The sequence below is a fragment of the Haemaphysalis longicornis genome, unplaced genomic scaffold (assembly GCF_048455015.1).
Source record: "Haemaphysalis longicornis isolate Haplotype H1 unplaced genomic scaffold, Haemaphysalis longicornis Haplotype H1 scaffold_7, whole genome shotgun sequence".
Lineage (NCBI taxonomy): Eukaryota > Metazoa > Arthropoda > Arachnida > Ixodida > Ixodidae > Haemaphysalis > Haemaphysalis longicornis.
The window spans coordinates 9097738-9114736 of NW_027526422.1; the positions used below are offsets into that span (position 1 = coordinate 9097738).

The window sequence follows — 16999 nt, forward strand, 5'->3', positions numbered from 1 at the left end:
ATAGCCACTGAGCCACCGTGGCGGGTAAAATCTAAATTCCCTGGTTGGTTCTCGGTTGACTTGATTGATTGATTTTAGGGTTTAACGCGCCGACGCAACGCAGGCGATGAGGCGCGCCGTAGTGGAGGGCTCCGGATTAATTTTGACCACCTGGGGATCTTTAACGTGCGCCGAAATCTCGTACACACGGGCGTTTTTGCTTTTCGCCTCCATCAGAAAAGCGGCCGCCGCGGCCGGAAACCGAACCCGCGTCCTTGTGCTCAGCAGCACAACGCCATAGCCACTGAGCCACCGCGGCGGGTAAAATCTAAATTCCCTGGTTGGTTCTCGGCTGACTTGAAGAGCTACATACGCAGGAAACGGCGCTTCTATAAATTATATAAAAACACGATTGTTAAGTGCTGGTACTTTAGATACTCTATACTCTATATGAACGCGTCCCCGCTGCAGGGCGCAAAAATCGCCAGGTGCGCAGTCACGAGATGAACGAGTACTCCAGCCGGAGCCACAGCATCCTGACCATCAGCCTGGCCTCGGAGGTGCGGGACCCGGATGACTGCAACACGTTCATCCGGCGGCAGGGAAAGCTCAGCCTGGTCGACCTCGCCGGATCGGAGAAGACCAAGAAGACGCGCAGCCGAGGAAACACCCTGGTGGAGGCCAACAACATCAACAAGTCTCTCCTAGTGCTAGGTGCGTGTACGATGCACGGCCGCTTTCCTTTCCTGCACTGCGCGGGGCATGCCGTACATTGGGGCTTTGAAGCACTTTAGCACACGAACTAATTGCCGAGTACCGGCTTCTGCAGGCATTATATTTGAAACCTGTACATTTTGCCTACTGCAGATGTAAGTGTCATTTGTTTTGTAAGAACACAGACCTACTCTCTTTCAGGCCTTCTTTAAAACTAAGATTCTAAAAAACATTGGAGGGACCCTAACCTGCCTGTTTGTGTGTCTACCTTATGTTCGCGCGTATAACCCGCACCAGAAATGCGAAAACTTCAGGGAGAAGTACAGGTACGGATTACATGCCGCGTATTTACATTGCCGCAGCTTCACCGCAATGCGCGTTGGGCCGTGATGCCCCTACAACAGTAATAGCGACTAAGCCGCTGTTATCCCATTTACAACGCCTGTTTGGCACACACAGCTCAACAATATACCAACCACAAAAAAAATGTTTGCGGCAAGTCATCTAGTTACGTAATCAGCTAGGTAAGTTTTTTTGCATAAAAAATGTGTACTTTTGCTTGAGTAGTAGCTTTGGTCATTTTTTATGTAAAAAAATGTACGGGCAATACGCGGAGATATATTTTATACGTCAGCGGAAAGTGAGGGTGCGGGTTATATGAAGGGGCTGGTTATACGCGCGAAAATACGGTATGTGTGTCTGTCCATCCGTCCATCCATCTGTTTGTTTGTTCTGCATTTCCTCTCTGCGCATCTGTGCTTACTTTACCTCCTGGTTTCCTCCACTTCTTCACCCCCCACCCCAATAGGCAACTGCATATCGTGCCTAGCGGATCCCAAGAAGCGGACGGGCCACATACCTTACCGAGACAGCACGCTGACGAAGCTACTGGCTGATAGCCTCGGTGGTACCGGAATGGCCTTGATTGTGAGCACTCTCTCTAATCGGTTCAACTGGCTGAGTCGGGACTACGTCACGTAGAGGCTAATCCAGATTTGTCTAGGCTACCCGGCCATTTTAAGTTTTAATTTTGGCGTGCCAAAAGTAGGAGGTGTCAAAAATTCGCATTGTTCATTTTAAAGGGACCCTGCAACACGTTTTTCAACTTTTCTTGAAATCTTAAATGCTTGCAGAACGTAGTCTCCCAACACACCCAGTACTTAGATTAGGGGGTCCCAAAGTATCTCAGCCAAAAATTACTGCTCTATGCCCATCAGATAACTTGGGAACCCGCTCAAAAGATTTTTCTCTCTTTCCTGGTCCTGACGTTCTTCGGCGGCCCGAATTACGTCCCTAAGGCCATGTGGCGGCTCTTCGCCGGTTTTCCTTCCGTTGTAGCAATGAACGCTTTTCGATAGCAACTTAAAAAAAAAAAGGCCACAAGAACAAAGCAGAAACGAAAGGCGTATCTGGTGCGACGAGCAAATCACGCAGTGCCGCTCCGTGCTGGCGATAACTGTATAGCTTTCGCAGAGCTCCCAGGCGCGAAGGAAAGAATGAGAGCGTTTATCGAAAGTGTTGCGGGATCCGTTTAAGGAACGTGGAACAGTAACGTTGTTTGTTAAGTTTGTTGTGCGGTCTGATGCCGAAATAAACAGCAGCATATGCCACTGTTTGTGTACTGATGCCATCTTGACCTCGTGTCCCGAAGTTAGTCTATTGCTATTCATTTTGACCAGAGCTTACCAGAGCTTTCTAGTACGTCAGAAACTAACAAGATGACTGGTACGGAACTTCTTAACCACAACATAATGTCAATTTCTTCTTCTGTGTCTCCCCCGATTCCGTCTTTGTTTTTGTTTTTTCTTCTTTAGATAGCCTGCGTTTCCCCAAGCGCTTCCAATGCACACGAGACCATCAACACGTTGCGGTACGCTTCGAGGGCAAAGCGAGTGAAAACGAAACCCATGGTGCGAATGGTAAGCACATTTGTCCTGTTCGTGGCTTGCCACCGTAGCTCGTCTGTAAAAGTCAAGGACGTTTTTAGGCAACGTCCTTCTGTCAGAGTGTGGAGACTCCAAATCAAAGTCACAGAGGGAAAGAATGCCGTGCGAACAATAAAGGGCGTTGCGGGGCAAAACCCAGCTCGGTCGGTGCGAGGCGCTGCAGGAGGGAGTGTTAGACGTACGTGGTCTGCTAGCGTTCATAATAACCAAGCGGCACTCCTCACGCTCGAAAGCTGGCACTCGCATTCACAATAGTGAAACTTTGTTTTGTTTTCACGCGTGAACTTATAGTCCCTAGCCTTGAATATTCGCGTCACGAGTGTATGAAGGTTAAGATGATGATTGGGTTAGCAATGACGGCAGAAATGAGAGAACGTACGTTCACATAAAACAGGGGTTCACTTCTTCAAACGACCCTCTATTTTTCTCCCTCTCTCTTTTGCGAATCGCAGTATAAGCTAGAGCGCATTGCTGGTCATGCACACGCTAAAAAGGAGAAATACCTGCTGCGAATAACCGCTTCGCGCGTAATAAATCTGTCGATTGACGAGCTGTCGATTGTTTGAGCCAAAGCTGCACTGAGCGCACCTATACTTTTAACAAGTTACCGGAGAGGAACCAAGCAGCACAAAGCGCCACGTCCATGTATCAACATAATCCAAGAAATTAGTTTATTGTGTAACGAAGACATCGTCTGAGCGCCCCTTGGGAAGCCGTATGCTTCTTCTCCCATTCGCTTGGCTAACTTTTTTATGTGAAGGTTCTGTTTAAACTAAAACGTTGACTTCACACGCAACTTACATCGCAGCAGCTTTAATTAGTGCACAATAAAGCGTTTTTGCTGCAGATGCCATAGGAATGTGTTGTACTGTAGATAAGGTCCGTAAATCCGCGGAGAACCCCACATCCGCGATCTAAAGTCTGAACTTAATAATGGCGTCATGGAGTTACCACATGACCTCATGGTTTGAGCCTTTGACAGACATTAAATTACATTACATTAGATTACTTTACATTACATTACATTACATTACATTACATTACAAACATTTTGTTGTGAACATGGCATTATGTTTTATGCCTGTTTGGCAGCCATTTTCGCTGACACATCCTGCTAACACGCTGCATAACCGAAAAATGTCTGCTTATTTCATTTTCAGGACCCGCGCGAGTTGCTCATTCTCAGCCTACGGAGAGAGGTTCGGCTACTCCGGATGGAAAACAGCTACTTGCGGCAACAGGTCTGTGGGAATAGGACGTACTTGCGTGAATCCTGTTATTGGCGCTTATCTGTGCAAGAACAGTTTCCCTCTTTTACATATAATCGGTTCCGTACCTACATTTGTTTACACATCGCAGCCGCAACCGCGTTGCAGCTCACGTATAATCGGGAAAAAAATACTTCAAGGAATGCAATTTAAAAATAAATGTACAAGAAATTGCGGCTAAATAGAAAAAAGCTAGAGACGATCCCTAGGCATATTATTACGAGATGAAAAATCCCGGGCCATCTCCACTAACGTGAAACCTCGGGAGGGGCGAAGCATGCAACTGTATTCTTGGCGCCTTGACGTTTTGTCAACGGAGATGAAACCGTTGGTGGGGTAGAGGCACACTTCTTTGCTGTAAACGTCTCGTGTCTTTGGAGCTTTGAAGCACGATGTGTTCTATCGCGAGGCGTTGGAAAACGAGTGTCCCGGTGTATTTTTTTAGAACGCCTAAGTTCTAGCACAAGGCATTGGAAGACTAGTGTCCCGGCGTTTTAGTACCGTGACTACATGGTACTACTACGACATGAGACGACGATGTCACCAGACGCCGACAGCCCGAGCCCCTAAATGGCTTCACCCCTAAAAACGCAAAAGCTAGTTTCGTACACGAGTGTCCTGCCGGTGACAACGCTAAGCCTAATACCTAGGCACCGGACTTACTGCAGGCCGAGACTCGAGAGCTCGCTCCCATTGTAAATTTCATCGGTGGCCACGTGTTGTTTTTTATTTCAAATGCACGCGCTTGAAACGCGTCGCACTCAATAGGCGCTTTCTGACGCACCCGATTCTCTTCATGTTTTGTTGTCTTTCTGATACTCGCGCTATGGAGCGAGCGCTGAGTGTTGCTGCGGCAGGTGATGGCGTTTTCCTGGACGCCAGCAGGATGCGCGTTTTCGCCAACGTAGCCAGGAAACACTTTCACGTTAAAAAAACGAAGAACATTACGAAGCAAAGGATCGATGTGAGACTGGCAAGAAATAGGAAAGTTTGGAAGTATACATTCCTTGAAAGAGGCGTTCGTCCAGTATTGGACAGCCGCCAGCCGGTGGTGACAGTCATGGCTCGTGCGTGTAGTGCTCCCACGCTCATGAATGACCGAGACGAAAGCGTGGTGATGCTTGTTCGCGAGCGCCCGCTAACACGCATTGCTCGTGACGCAATTATGGCCGCAGATGCTTAACGGTGGCGGCCAGCTGCAACTGAGCAACGTTCTCGCGGTCGGCGAGCAGCCGGAACCCGGCACGGAGCTGGAACGAGAAGGCGCCGACGCCAGCGATACGCGGAACGAGACGGCGCTGTTACACAAGTACATGACCGAGAACGAGGCGCTCAGGTGAGCGTCGTTTCGGGGACAGGGGACGTGGGCTGGATTTTCCACCTTTCGAAAATCACCTAAGGGTGGAATTGGACAAGAGCTGCCTGAAGCTATTATGGTTACCTGGGAGCCCCTTTCCAAAAACGTTGGTTTGCCGTTTTCTGCCTGTAAAGGGTGCACCACAATGAACACAGAAGCGATGCAGAAAAGCTTGCTTGTTATCGTGAGCGTGGAGAGTTTTGAGCAGGACTGAACGCAAACCATCTTAATGCGGAGACTGCCGCTTTGCTACGCATGCTGGAATTCCGGCCGAGTTGGATATCCGAACGCATTAGGTATTTGCCAGTTTAAAGGGCGATAAACTTTACTTTAGCGCCGTAGGTGGATCGATACGATCGAAAACCATCATCTAATGCAGGCCAAGCTCGTTTCTATGGTGTTTCAAGCACTTTCTACTATGTTCATTCTAATTTTTACCTCATCTCATTTGTCATCATTATTAGCAAGTTTGCAATTTCTGCGTTTAGTTATTTTTTTCTGCGCTGCAACTTTACAGGCTCATCATAATTTAAACACTATAGTGAGAAAAATTTACTCAGAGAGTTAAGTTTCTTTTTTGAGTCGCTATGTACAAGCCGCGAAATAAGGGGGACCATTAAGCAGATTCTGTTACGCATTCACCTACAGTAACTGTATGCCACAAACTTTGTGATGACATTTTCCACGGGATATGGTGGCAATGTTTTTTTTTTAAGTGCGAATGCACTTTATAAGCGACCCCAAACCATCCACCGCCGGCGGCGGCGGCGGCGGCGTCCGCAGTGCTCCTCTATATTTAAAAAAGAAACAGCATCCGGCGCCAGGTTTCGATCCGAGGACTTTGCGGCCGCAGCGCGACGCTCTACCGACCAAGCCACGGACGCGACGCTGATATCAGTGTTAGTGACGCGCCTTATATCTTTAACGCATTCAAACTACGTCGTCAGCGGCGTGCGTTGGCGACTCAGCGGCGTTATAGCGGCTTGATAACTGCGTGGTGTACACGTGATACTACAAACCCGATGGAAGAGATGGAAGAGAAGGCGGCGAGGCGGTGGGCTGCGGGGGCCGAGCGCAAGCGCCGCAAGCGGGCCGACAACCGTGCATTCGCACTTTCACATTCTCCCCCTCGGGGAAATGCGGGGGAATTTTTTTTTCCTCTCTCCTTGGACGTGCAAAACTTTACCTTGTTTCGCAGAGTCGAAAACGCCACCATGCACCACATGAGGGAAATGCTGGTCCGGGACCACGAGCTCGTCTGCCGGGAGAACGAGCGACTGCAGAAAAAGCTGGACGCACTGGAAAAGTGAGTTAAATCATCGCGACTGTCAAGTTCACGGGTTTAGTGTCAGTTCTTTTACTTTTTTTTTTCTTTCGGCAGCTATTCGCGCATGTATTTATAGCTGCTATAACATTTCATTCTGGTGCAATGTGATGCCGTAGCCACTCCCGTTGAATTCAAACGGTGTCCGACCAACGACGCTGTTGTTTTTAAGTGCGAATGCACTTCTTAAGCGAGCCTGAATCGTCCGCCGCCGTAGTCCGCATAGCAACAGCTGCGGGTGCGCGCGCTCCTCGTCTTCCCTAGCAACGGGGGGAGATGGGCGCGCGCTGCCTGGCCGCGTCCCCATGGCTCATTCTTGTTGTTGTTCCTGCTGACATGGCACATACCCACGTGGGGGATTGGCCAGGAATCGGGCGTGAGAAGGGCTAATGCACCCGCTTAAAGGAGTACTGACACGAAATTTCAAAGCTGAGATCCGCTCTAGCAATCAAGTACAACGACAACACAAATAGGTGTCTGTGAATAAATGCATCTTTCTTTCTTTGTAGTTGTGTGTGTGTGTGTGATCTCTCTTTCGCGAACATTACCGAACCGCGCAAATTCAACTCGTGCATTCGCACTTTCACATTCTTCCCCTCGGGGAAATGCGGGGAATTTTTTTAAGGGGGGACATCGCTCATAAAACCAACTTTTAATTTTACAGTAAACTCCGTGAAGCTTGTCAGTTTTGTTGCTTTTTCTCCACTAATTTCAAATACGCCATTATTTTTTTATTAAGTCGATTAGTTCCCAAGATAATTAGAGATAATTAGAATTTTTGGGGGGAACAATAGACGCAACAGTGTTAGTCATAGCACAATAACCTTTACATTTTACAATACTATGAACACTGGTGAATGAAATAAGAGAAGCGGTTTCTTGATGAACCACTTGGAACTAATTTTACAGCTCATTAAGCTTTGGTGTTTGAAATAGGCAAGGCAGTCAAAAGGGTTCCTTGCCACTAGTGCCACCAAAGTTTAATGAGCTATAAAATTAGTTCCAATTAAGCGGTGCATCAAGAACCCGCTTCAAAAAACCGCTAATAATCTCGGGCACTGATTGACTGACTCAAAAAATAATGGCATATTTGAAATTAGAGTGGAGAAGCAGCAAATCTGACAATTTTCACGGTGTTTACTTAAAAATTAAAGAAGTTTTGTAAAGAGCAGTGTCCCCCCTTAAGGCAAAAGACTTAGGTGCATCATCAAACGCGAAAAGAGGCCACAGTTGTCGACGTCAGAAGCGTCAGTCAACACGAACGGCACCGAAATGGGCGCCGCTGTTAAGAGAACATAAACAAATAGACACAATACGCATACGAGTTTGTGTTGGAATTGAACCGGGGGCGCCAGAGCAGCAACCAAGTTCGCTAACCACAACGCTAACCCGGTACCGTGTCCGAATGGAACAACAATGAGCCTGCTGCGTACCCCGTGACCGGTGAACGCGACGGCACGTGTGTAGGACAGGTACTCGCGGAGGAGAGCTCTGCGGTGAAGCCACAGCGTGAACTACGCCCAGTCTGCCTGTCAGAGTTATTCGCGTCAAAAGACGACCAAACGAAAGCGAAGAAACAGACGCAAATATGACCTAACCGTAAAGAAGTATTTGGTGATCGCTAGACTTTTTCCTTCAAGTCACTAAGCAGGAATTTTTACATTTCAGATCAACGCATGTAGTGAGGCGGTTTCAAAAACACTGGATTCAGTCTACGTGAATGTATACTTCTAAATATTAGTTTTAAATAAACGCGCTAACTAGTATACCGCTGCTCGTGAATATATTAGCCGGACATCGGATTAGTGCCGTTATGCGTTGCTTTCTTTTGGCTGTGCTATATGTGAAAAAAAGATTTTAAGTGAAAGCTTGCACGCACGCGATGGCGCAAACATTAAGCTCGTTAATGCCAAACATGTTTTCATTCCGCAGCTTCAAAGAAAACGCTTTAAATTCCACATTTTCAGGGCGACGACGCCTTCCAAAGAGGAAACGCCGGCGCCAAATTCCAATTCTCGCACCCCGGAGTCAGGTCCCCAGAGGTCTCCATCCACCGGCCGAAGCTCAAAGCCACAGGTGAGCTTGGCCACGGTATGCAAATTAAGTGCAGAAATAATAAGAAAAAAACACTTTCGATAGGGCGTGTGGCGCAGAAGATATAGAAAGGACGCTGAGTAAAGGGTTCGGCTAGGCTTAGAAACAAAGAATGCTGGTTTCGCTTCTTGGGAGTTCAGAAACAGCGTGGGTGCGATGTTTACGGTCACGAGACGCGAGTTCATCTTCAAAGCAACTGCATACTCGCACTGTGTTCTCATATTTAGGCTCTTGTCATGTTTTTTCTCTTTGTCGCTTTTTGCAAACTTTAAAGCCACACAACACTTCTAGTTTTCGAACTGTTTGGGTGGACGATCTGTACAATTCCTTATAGCTTGAAATACAGCTGTGCTGTAATTCTCCGCCGATTTTTTAACCCGTAAATACCTGCTTTGCTTTGCTCTTTCCCGCTTTGAACTGGCTCGCGAAGACTGCAAGTAAAGGAAATCGCCCCGACGCGAAGACAGCGAAAAACAGTGCTGCATCCAACCGAAGCGGCCAGTCAACGAGGGAATCTCCGAAGCTGTCGCCGACAGTGCGCAAGATTGGACGCAGGTGAGCCCATAAACTACGAAACAGGTCACAACGAGTTTCGGTTCCAGTGAACGATCAAACCACGCCTGAGTTGAATGACCCAGTCTCTTAGTTGCTCATGCATTTGGAAAATTAATGGTGAATATTACACGATTCTGGGATGCAGGCTGACCGAAAATCATAATTTTGTGTAAAAAGAAAAGAAGGAAAAGGTATTGGGGGTGGGGGGCGTGCTTGGGTTGGGGCTGCGGCTCGGATATTCCTTGTGCTACGGGACTGTCCCATCTTCCTGCCTCGTGCCCTGTAGTAGTGGCACTGAAGGCCTTTTTTTTTTTTTTTTTCTTTTCTGGACAGTCGAGGCTGCTAGGCCAGAGGGGGTAGTATTGCACACAGTTTGAACTGAGATTGACATTTTGCCGCCATTTTTATTCATTCTTGAGTGTTCAGGGTCGCGAATGCTACCATTAAAGCCAACGCACTTCTTGCATGCATAGTTTGAATACAAGTAAACGCGTACGATCACTTGGCACTCGAGAAATAAAATCTTGACTGAAAATGCCAGTTTCCTTATTTGCCACAGTTTATCCCTTCGAAATCGCGATTATTTATTGAAGTGCTATGTAAGGAATCTCACCAAGTGCAGTATTCTGGATTAGTAGAGATTGACACCTGCTGAAACGCTCGCGAAAGGCAGAGGAAATAAAATAAAGAAGGCTATCTATGATTTTTTTTTTAGAGATAATGCTGCAGGGAACGTAACACGCTGGATACGCCGTGAAGTGCGCCAACAAGAACTGCAAGGTCGTCAGACATATTTGCACTTACCCGCTGCGGTGGCTCATTGGCGAAGGAGGTGTGCCGCTGAGCAGGAGGGCGCGGGTTCGAACCCCTCCCACGGCAGCCATTTTTCTCGTGCAGGTGAAAAAAGGCGTGAACGTAAAGATAGCTCTGTTCGCGTTTAATATCCCTAGGAAATCTAGATTATTCTGTGGTCCTCCATGGACTGCAGCCCGCCTCATATACTAGGCCTAGCTTTGGCATGTAAACCAGCAAAATTTTTGATTTTCAAACATAGCATCCCTTTTGATCTGACCTGCACGGCGTTCCAAATGTGGCGAACTCAACCGCAGTATCTTTTATTCCCCGGTGGAAGAATATCCTGTTTCATCCGCCTGTTCCGATAAAAGAAGTAGACGTAGGATTCGATGGAGACTAGAGTATGACCCTCCCCCATGGCCCTTCCCTGCAAAGAACAGCGCAATCCTGGCTCCTCTGTGACGCAATGGCGCCCTCCGCAGCTTGAACGACATCGTGCGGAACGGCGGCACCAGCACGCTGGTGCCGCAGCCCGACCAGCAGCAGCAGGACGACCTGCGGCGCAACTCGTGGGGCACCAGCGGCATCCCCAAGCTGCGCCAGAAGCTCTCGTCCAACCCGCTGCTCGCCTCCCTGGCGGCGCCCAGGCGATACGTGCGCCGCACCGCCTCCAACCGCGTACAGCCGGTCACGCCGCCGCCCGCCGCGTACACACAGCCAGGTAAACTCCTCCTTCCCAGAACACGCAACAGCTTCAGAGGCACTAAAGGAATAGTCGTGTGCAGAGTACGGATTTGCAACATTACTAACATGCTGTGTGCTCGTGAAATGTTTAATGGTTTGCTGATTTTTAATGGCGTTGCGGCTGGCCATCCAGGCGCAGTCACCTGTGCTGCAACGGTGCGTTGCTCCGTCCGCTATCGACGCGGCGCAGTGCAGAGCGATGAAGTTCTCGAGCCGACGAAGAGTTGAAACAACATTTATATACAATACGTACAAGGGTAACAACAGCGTTACATGGCTCGCACAAAGGCGACAGCACGTCTCAACTTGGTGCCTCCGAAAAGTGCCGCCTCGCTGCGCTTCCGGGCTGTTTGAATCGCTCCAATCAGGACTCTCGCTGGCCGAAGTTTGAATCCAACAACGGAGGCGAAGCGGTTGCGTCAGCCGAGCCGCGACGACGGGAAATGGAAGGCATGTCGCGGCGCGCCGAGCGGCCGAGAGATGGCAATACCTGCGCGGAAGCATCGAATCAGGCTACGCAGATGTCTTGGTCACCGATCGCGCAAACGGCAGTTATAGCTTAAATAAAGTTCCACATGCGAGAAAGGGGATGACAGTGTGGTGAAAAGTTGTGTTACCGATTGTCATTCGCAGTTGCACAAATAGCGGCGATCAAATATCCGCCAGGATGCTAAGCCTAAAGTTCCCATCACCCGGGCCGACCCAAGCAACGCAAGCCGCCGTAGCCGATCGCGTGCGGCCGACGGGAAGCGATAGAAGCCGACACCGTTTCCTTTTCGGCACCCCGAGTTACAGCAGAACGAGCACAAGTTGTGGGGATTGTTCCGCGCACAACGAGCACACACAAAAAATCAAACGATGTAAATACAACCACGACCCCTTCCCGCTTGTGCGGGAGCTGTGGGGAATGTCGTCTGCTGCCCCTGCCGGACTGCTTAAGGACTTGGCCGCTAGGGGATTGCGCATGCGCAGTGGGGTTGTGAAAGAGGCGGATTTTGGTCACAGCGACTGGGTTGCGATCTCGCACTTTGCTCTCGATGTGTGTTGGATTTTTTCATATATATGAATATCGCACATCATCGACATCGGTCAAGCAGGCGCCCAGCCAGCTTGTCGCGCACCCAGCACAATCGTTACTCTCTGGCCGAGTTCTGGACTGGTCCCACTCTAGTCTGCTGCATTATAATGCATATTCCATGGGTTGTGCTGCCTACCTGGCTAGTTATTGAGAGACAGTGGCCCTTCCCTTTGTTGCCACGTGCTACGTATCATCTTTTCTGGTACGACCCGCACTTCCTCGCAATGGGTCTACGTGAGTAATGAAGCTGTGGTCACCAGTTCCATGCTACACACAATTGTGAAACAGCTTCTCCGTTCTTGAGGTCCACAACTTCTGCATTCTCTTCTTTACCATCCCCAGACATATGGCCTAGCCAAACGCCACGAACTCAAAAATCACCGTTATGCTCAGTACGTTTTCAATGTGCTGTTATTAATAATGCAAGCAATGCCTTGCATTGTGTACTGCACATATTACGATTTCTTTTCATGTTGATGTTATTTGTTGTCGATTTCTACGAGTTCGTTGATCACATTCGAAGTCGCATCGAGCAATCCGCGAGCGTCTTCGAGCTAGGCGTAGCATGCGACACTCCGACCAAAAAAAATTAGGAAAGCTTGCCCTCACGCACAAGATTTGAATGGCGAAGCTTTTGTAGATGAATATTGCCGGACACAATTAAGTTTGAATATCAATGCTTATTTGCATAGTTGCGGTGCTAGTGATCGTCGCCATAAGCATCGAAGAGGTCATCGTCCTCTTCGCGGCGAGTGGTGGATGGAAAGCCATCCTCAGCATTGTATATTTTCACCATCTCTTCATCACCGAATCGATGCAGTGGTGGCGGGACCTGCAAGGCCTCTCGGAAAGGATTGGCACTCTTAGCCACGCCTCCAATTATCCATAATTGCTTCTAGAGAATGTAAAATGTGGCGGTCGCGGTGACCTCTCCCAAATAGGGTGTCTTTTCAACTTTAGCACTCGATATTTATCATTAGCGCTAGTTTTTTTACAGGCGTGGTAGCAGTTGAAGACAGCACTGGATGTTCTTTTTTTGCTAAAGCCATTGCGCGAGCCTGGGATTCGGTGGTCTCCGCGAGGCACACGCTCACGAGCGCTCGGCATTTTCTTGCTCCTTGAGGTTTTTGCCAGTTTTTTTTTTTTTTTTTTCGCTAAGTCTACTGCGCGTGCCGGGGACGCTCGGCGGTCACCGCGAGGTGCGCGCCAACGAACGCCCGGAATTATCCTGGTATTTTTTCTGCAACGGCGAACTTACGGCCATTAACTACAGCTCTGATGTTAAGAAAGCAGGCCGGATGGTGTATCCGGCCGCATGGCCATCTGCTTTAGAAAGCACGTGCAGAAAATAAAGATTTGTTCCTTGACCCTTTTGCTTCTAGGGTGCGGTGAAGTCCTGAGAAACTTGCCAGGAATTGACCTGGCCCGCTACGGTGGCTCAGTGGTTAAGGTGCTTGGATATACTGAGCCGGGAGATCCATTTTCGATCTCAGTAGCGGGTGCAGCTTTTCAAAAGAGGCGAAATGGAAGAAAGCGCGTTTGCTATGCGCTATTAGTGCACGGAAAAGAGCCTCAGGTGGTTATGCGGAGGACTTCTCCACAGAGTCTTCGTAGCAAGAGTCGTTTGGCGGCGTTAAACCCTATAACCACAGCCAAACCAGTTCTGAAATGCCTTCAAAAATACATGCAATTAACTAGGACCGTGGACGTGAAAAAGAGGGAAGTGCTCAGTTGTATGCAGAAACTACACAACGCGGCGCAGTGAGAGAAGTGGGCTTTCCCGCAACGCGAACGCGGCGCGCTAAGGCGCTACAAGCATGCCGAGAGTTAGGCGTGCTTCACAGCAAGGCAAACACAGCGCACTCCCGCGTTAGCAGACGACACGAAGCCCCGCCTTCAAGCCCCTATGCGCGTGCGCCGCTTAGCTTCAATGCGCGGCCGCGGCTTGTGCGCTGGCGCCCCGCGGAGCGCGGCCACCGTGCGTCGCGTTCGCACCTAAAGTGGACGGCCCTGTACATTTGCGGACGTACAGCAGACATTCAGCAACGGCTGTACAAAAGATACACATTTCCGTATGTCCAAAGGACATCCGTTCGTGGAGGTAAAAAATTACCCCAAAGCATCAAATAATGGCGTAAATTGTATATAAAAGCAAAAAGCAAAAGCTACTCTGCTTTCCAATTAAAAAGATTTTGTACATCAACACCTGACTTCTATATTGCACATTTCATTTGTATATTCCTAAAATTAGGCCTCTTTTCACTTTTTCGAAGCACCTCACGGACTCCAACGATGACATCATTGGGGAAGGATATATAAGAATTAAGAACCACCAACAAAACGTGTGAAGCAAGTTTACTGTGTTAGTGTATGCTTGTCCGCCCGGTAGTGTGTTGGTGTTGTGTATATTCGGTGCAGGAACATACGCTTCTCAGTAATAAAACATTTAGATTCTGCAAATCTTTACTTTGGAATTAGGAAGCAATGCTAGTTTGCTTTTAATCGTATGTGTATGCTCACGTTCATTTCAGAAATGAAGAGGAGCAGTGCATCACAGACTGGAGTGCACTGAACTCTCAGAGGAACAGCCAGAGGTTAAAAAGATTGCGCATGCTTTTCTCCAGCATATCCCTGGATCACCTCTCACTTTACAATTCATACAGGCCATCTCATGGAAGTGACTGCTGAACATGTATAGGCAACTATCTCAAGAATTTGATCACGTTGTTTCACAGTTTTCAACTCGGCACGGCAAAATCAATTTATCAACCATGACTCGTTCTTTAATTGTTGCGCCACTACCAACACGCAAGCAAGATGGTCGCCTAGCACAGATATGCTGGGTTCAGTTGTTAAATAAGCTCCTCCAACCCTGAACATATGAGGATGAAGGAAATGTTTTCAGGTAACTTCCAGTCGGCTGCCTTATGGACGGTCAACTGCAGAGCAATTTTGCTGTGCTTTTTTGAAAGTGAATCTCCATCTATACGCTTGTTCGCAAAACAACTAGGCAAATGAATCACTAATGCTGCACACATTATTGTTATACAACACCCGTTTGGAACAAACTGCCGTGTATGCTGCCATTGGCTTGTGCATCAGTTCCATTTACTGCGTTACTTCAATTACAATGCACTGTGTGCAATCTTCCAAGCAAAACGTTTGCCTTTAACTGCACAATTAACTGTGCACAGAATTTAAATGATTTGACATTTTAATAAGGTGTTATTACCGCTTGCTTGCCATGCAGGTGAGCATAGTATGTGTTTACTACAATTGTTGAACTTTCTATCACAAGCAGAGCAGTATTACACCAATTTGTATAGCGCACATTGGCCTCCCTTAGATAAGTATTGTAAATTCGAACTCAGCAGTTTCAGCTACCTGATTGTCAACAAAAGCTCTTTCGAACGAAATGATGAAATTAAAAATTAATAAGGCTAGCATTGCTAGGTGTGTAAGAAATCAGCTAGGTCATACTCCATTTCTGAAGAATGCTTAGAAACATGTTCAATGGCCTAGATCATTTGGGAAATCAGTGACAGGCTACAGTAAAGTTCCTTACATCACAATTCAGGTTAAAAAATAATTTCCATTCCCTGAGCCCAGTCCTGGTTTTTCTTTAAACAGTTAGGCATTACTATTGTTTGCATGCAATATTTTAGCTCCCCCAAAAGTACGGCATAAGGAGGTCATGCTGTATGAGAAAACTGTCAAGGGAAGCAAATCCTTTGAGCAGCTCAACCCTACAGTCCAATTTTGTCTTTGCAATGAAATGACACACCTAACTGTTTACACGAGTGCAGTGTTGTGCTTGACTTCACATGCTGTTGTATCCTGAACCAAGTGCCAAAATGGTTGTTTCATCACAGTATAAAGCTTCCCTTTTTGTACAATAAAGCCACTACGAATTGAAAGATGCTCCCCTCTCTGAACCACACCGACTGCACCTTGTGCCAAGCAAAAGCTCACACAAGCATCATGCAAGGGCCGAAAAATTTGTGTGCAAATTTGAAAAATGTTGCTTGTGCACTTTCGTCTTCACAAAAGAAATGAACTATGCTCTGGGCAAGAACAAAGCCAAGCATGTGAACACGCGCCGAGTAGCTGTATAGAAACTCACACAATCCCAAGTTTTCAAACTGAAGGGAACATGAGCCAATGCTACTTTTTATGAACTGCAGAAAGCTCACATTATGCTGGAAAGTTTGATCCCTTCTGTGTGCCAATTTGAATTCCCCAACACCCTCTAGTATATGTCAAACAGCATTTTACGAGCACTTCTGGTAATGCTCTTTACTTGCATCGTCTGCTCACTGTCCATTGGCTGTCAACACAGATACACTATTGTCAGTCAGGCACACCTTCTGAAGTCGGTGCAAGGTGCCCGGGCATGCAATTCCTTTGCAGGTTACAACTGTGCAAATCCAAAGAACTTCTCAAGCAGTCCTTGCATCAACTTTTTGCAAATGGTTTTCTCCAGCCCTTGGTTGTACACGACCTAAGCGCTCAGCACATCAACTGTTGTTTTTTCGCATTAAATTTTGCCAAAACGGCAAAACGCTGCTTGTATGAATGCTGCAAGCGGCTGCCCACGGTACTTCTAGAACTTCGTTAGGCACACAACAGTTGAAGCCACCATTCTTGTGAAATGGCAGATAAACTGGAAAGGGTAGTGTTATCACCAACAGATTCGGGCAAAATTGCCCTAATCCAGTTTTTACTATATTAATAGTTTGATTGTAGGGTTCAGCATGCCGACACTACTTAATTCTGACCACCTGGGGATCTTTAACAAGCGCTGAAGCCTCAAATACACGGGAGTTTTCGCTTCTCGCCTCTATCAAAAAAGCAGCCGCTGCGGTTAGTAACATGACAAGGATGTTATTATGCACTAATAATCTCTCTTAATACTCATCACTCGAACACAGTCTTGCAAGATATCGCTCTGACCATGCTCTGTGAGACACTGTATTCAAAAATGTCGGTGAAGGGTGCCTCGGGATCCCTTGATGCAGAAAACTTAACCCATGCAATCCATTCTTGATGGCCTATCCCTTTCACAGATTTTAAAATGCAGAAAACAGTTTTTTCAGTGTTCTTAGTTATCCCTCAGTCATTGGGTGCTCATTGCACATCCACAAA

At 47.6% G+C, this 16999-nt stretch overlaps 1 protein-coding gene across 2 annotated transcripts in view; it reads left to right on the top strand.

Annotated features, from left to right (window-relative positions):
- Nucleotides 1-15750, top strand: part of LOC144144442 (kinesin-like protein KIF12) — a 67843-nt gene extending 52093 nt beyond the window's left edge. For both annotated transcript variants that reach the window (XM_077675880.1, XM_077675881.1), the window contains exons 8-17: nucleotides 451-693; nucleotides 1502-1620; nucleotides 2508-2612; nucleotides 3800-3880; nucleotides 5083-5243; nucleotides 6463-6570; nucleotides 8556-8664; nucleotides 9113-9237; nucleotides 10515-10753; nucleotides 14386-15750. In XM_077675880.1, coding sequence (XP_077532006.1) covers nucleotides 451-693; nucleotides 1502-1620; nucleotides 2508-2612; nucleotides 3800-3880; nucleotides 5083-5243; nucleotides 6463-6570; nucleotides 8556-8664; nucleotides 9113-9237; nucleotides 10515-10753; nucleotides 14386-14426 — 1331 coding nt within the window. In that variant the 3' untranslated portion in view covers nucleotides 14427-15750. The remainder of the gene's footprint in view (nucleotides 1-450; nucleotides 694-1501; nucleotides 1621-2507; nucleotides 2613-3799; nucleotides 3881-5082; nucleotides 5244-6462; nucleotides 6571-8555; nucleotides 8665-9112; nucleotides 9238-10514; nucleotides 10754-14385) is intronic.
- The last annotated feature ends 1249 nt before the right edge of the window (nucleotides 15751-16999 follow it).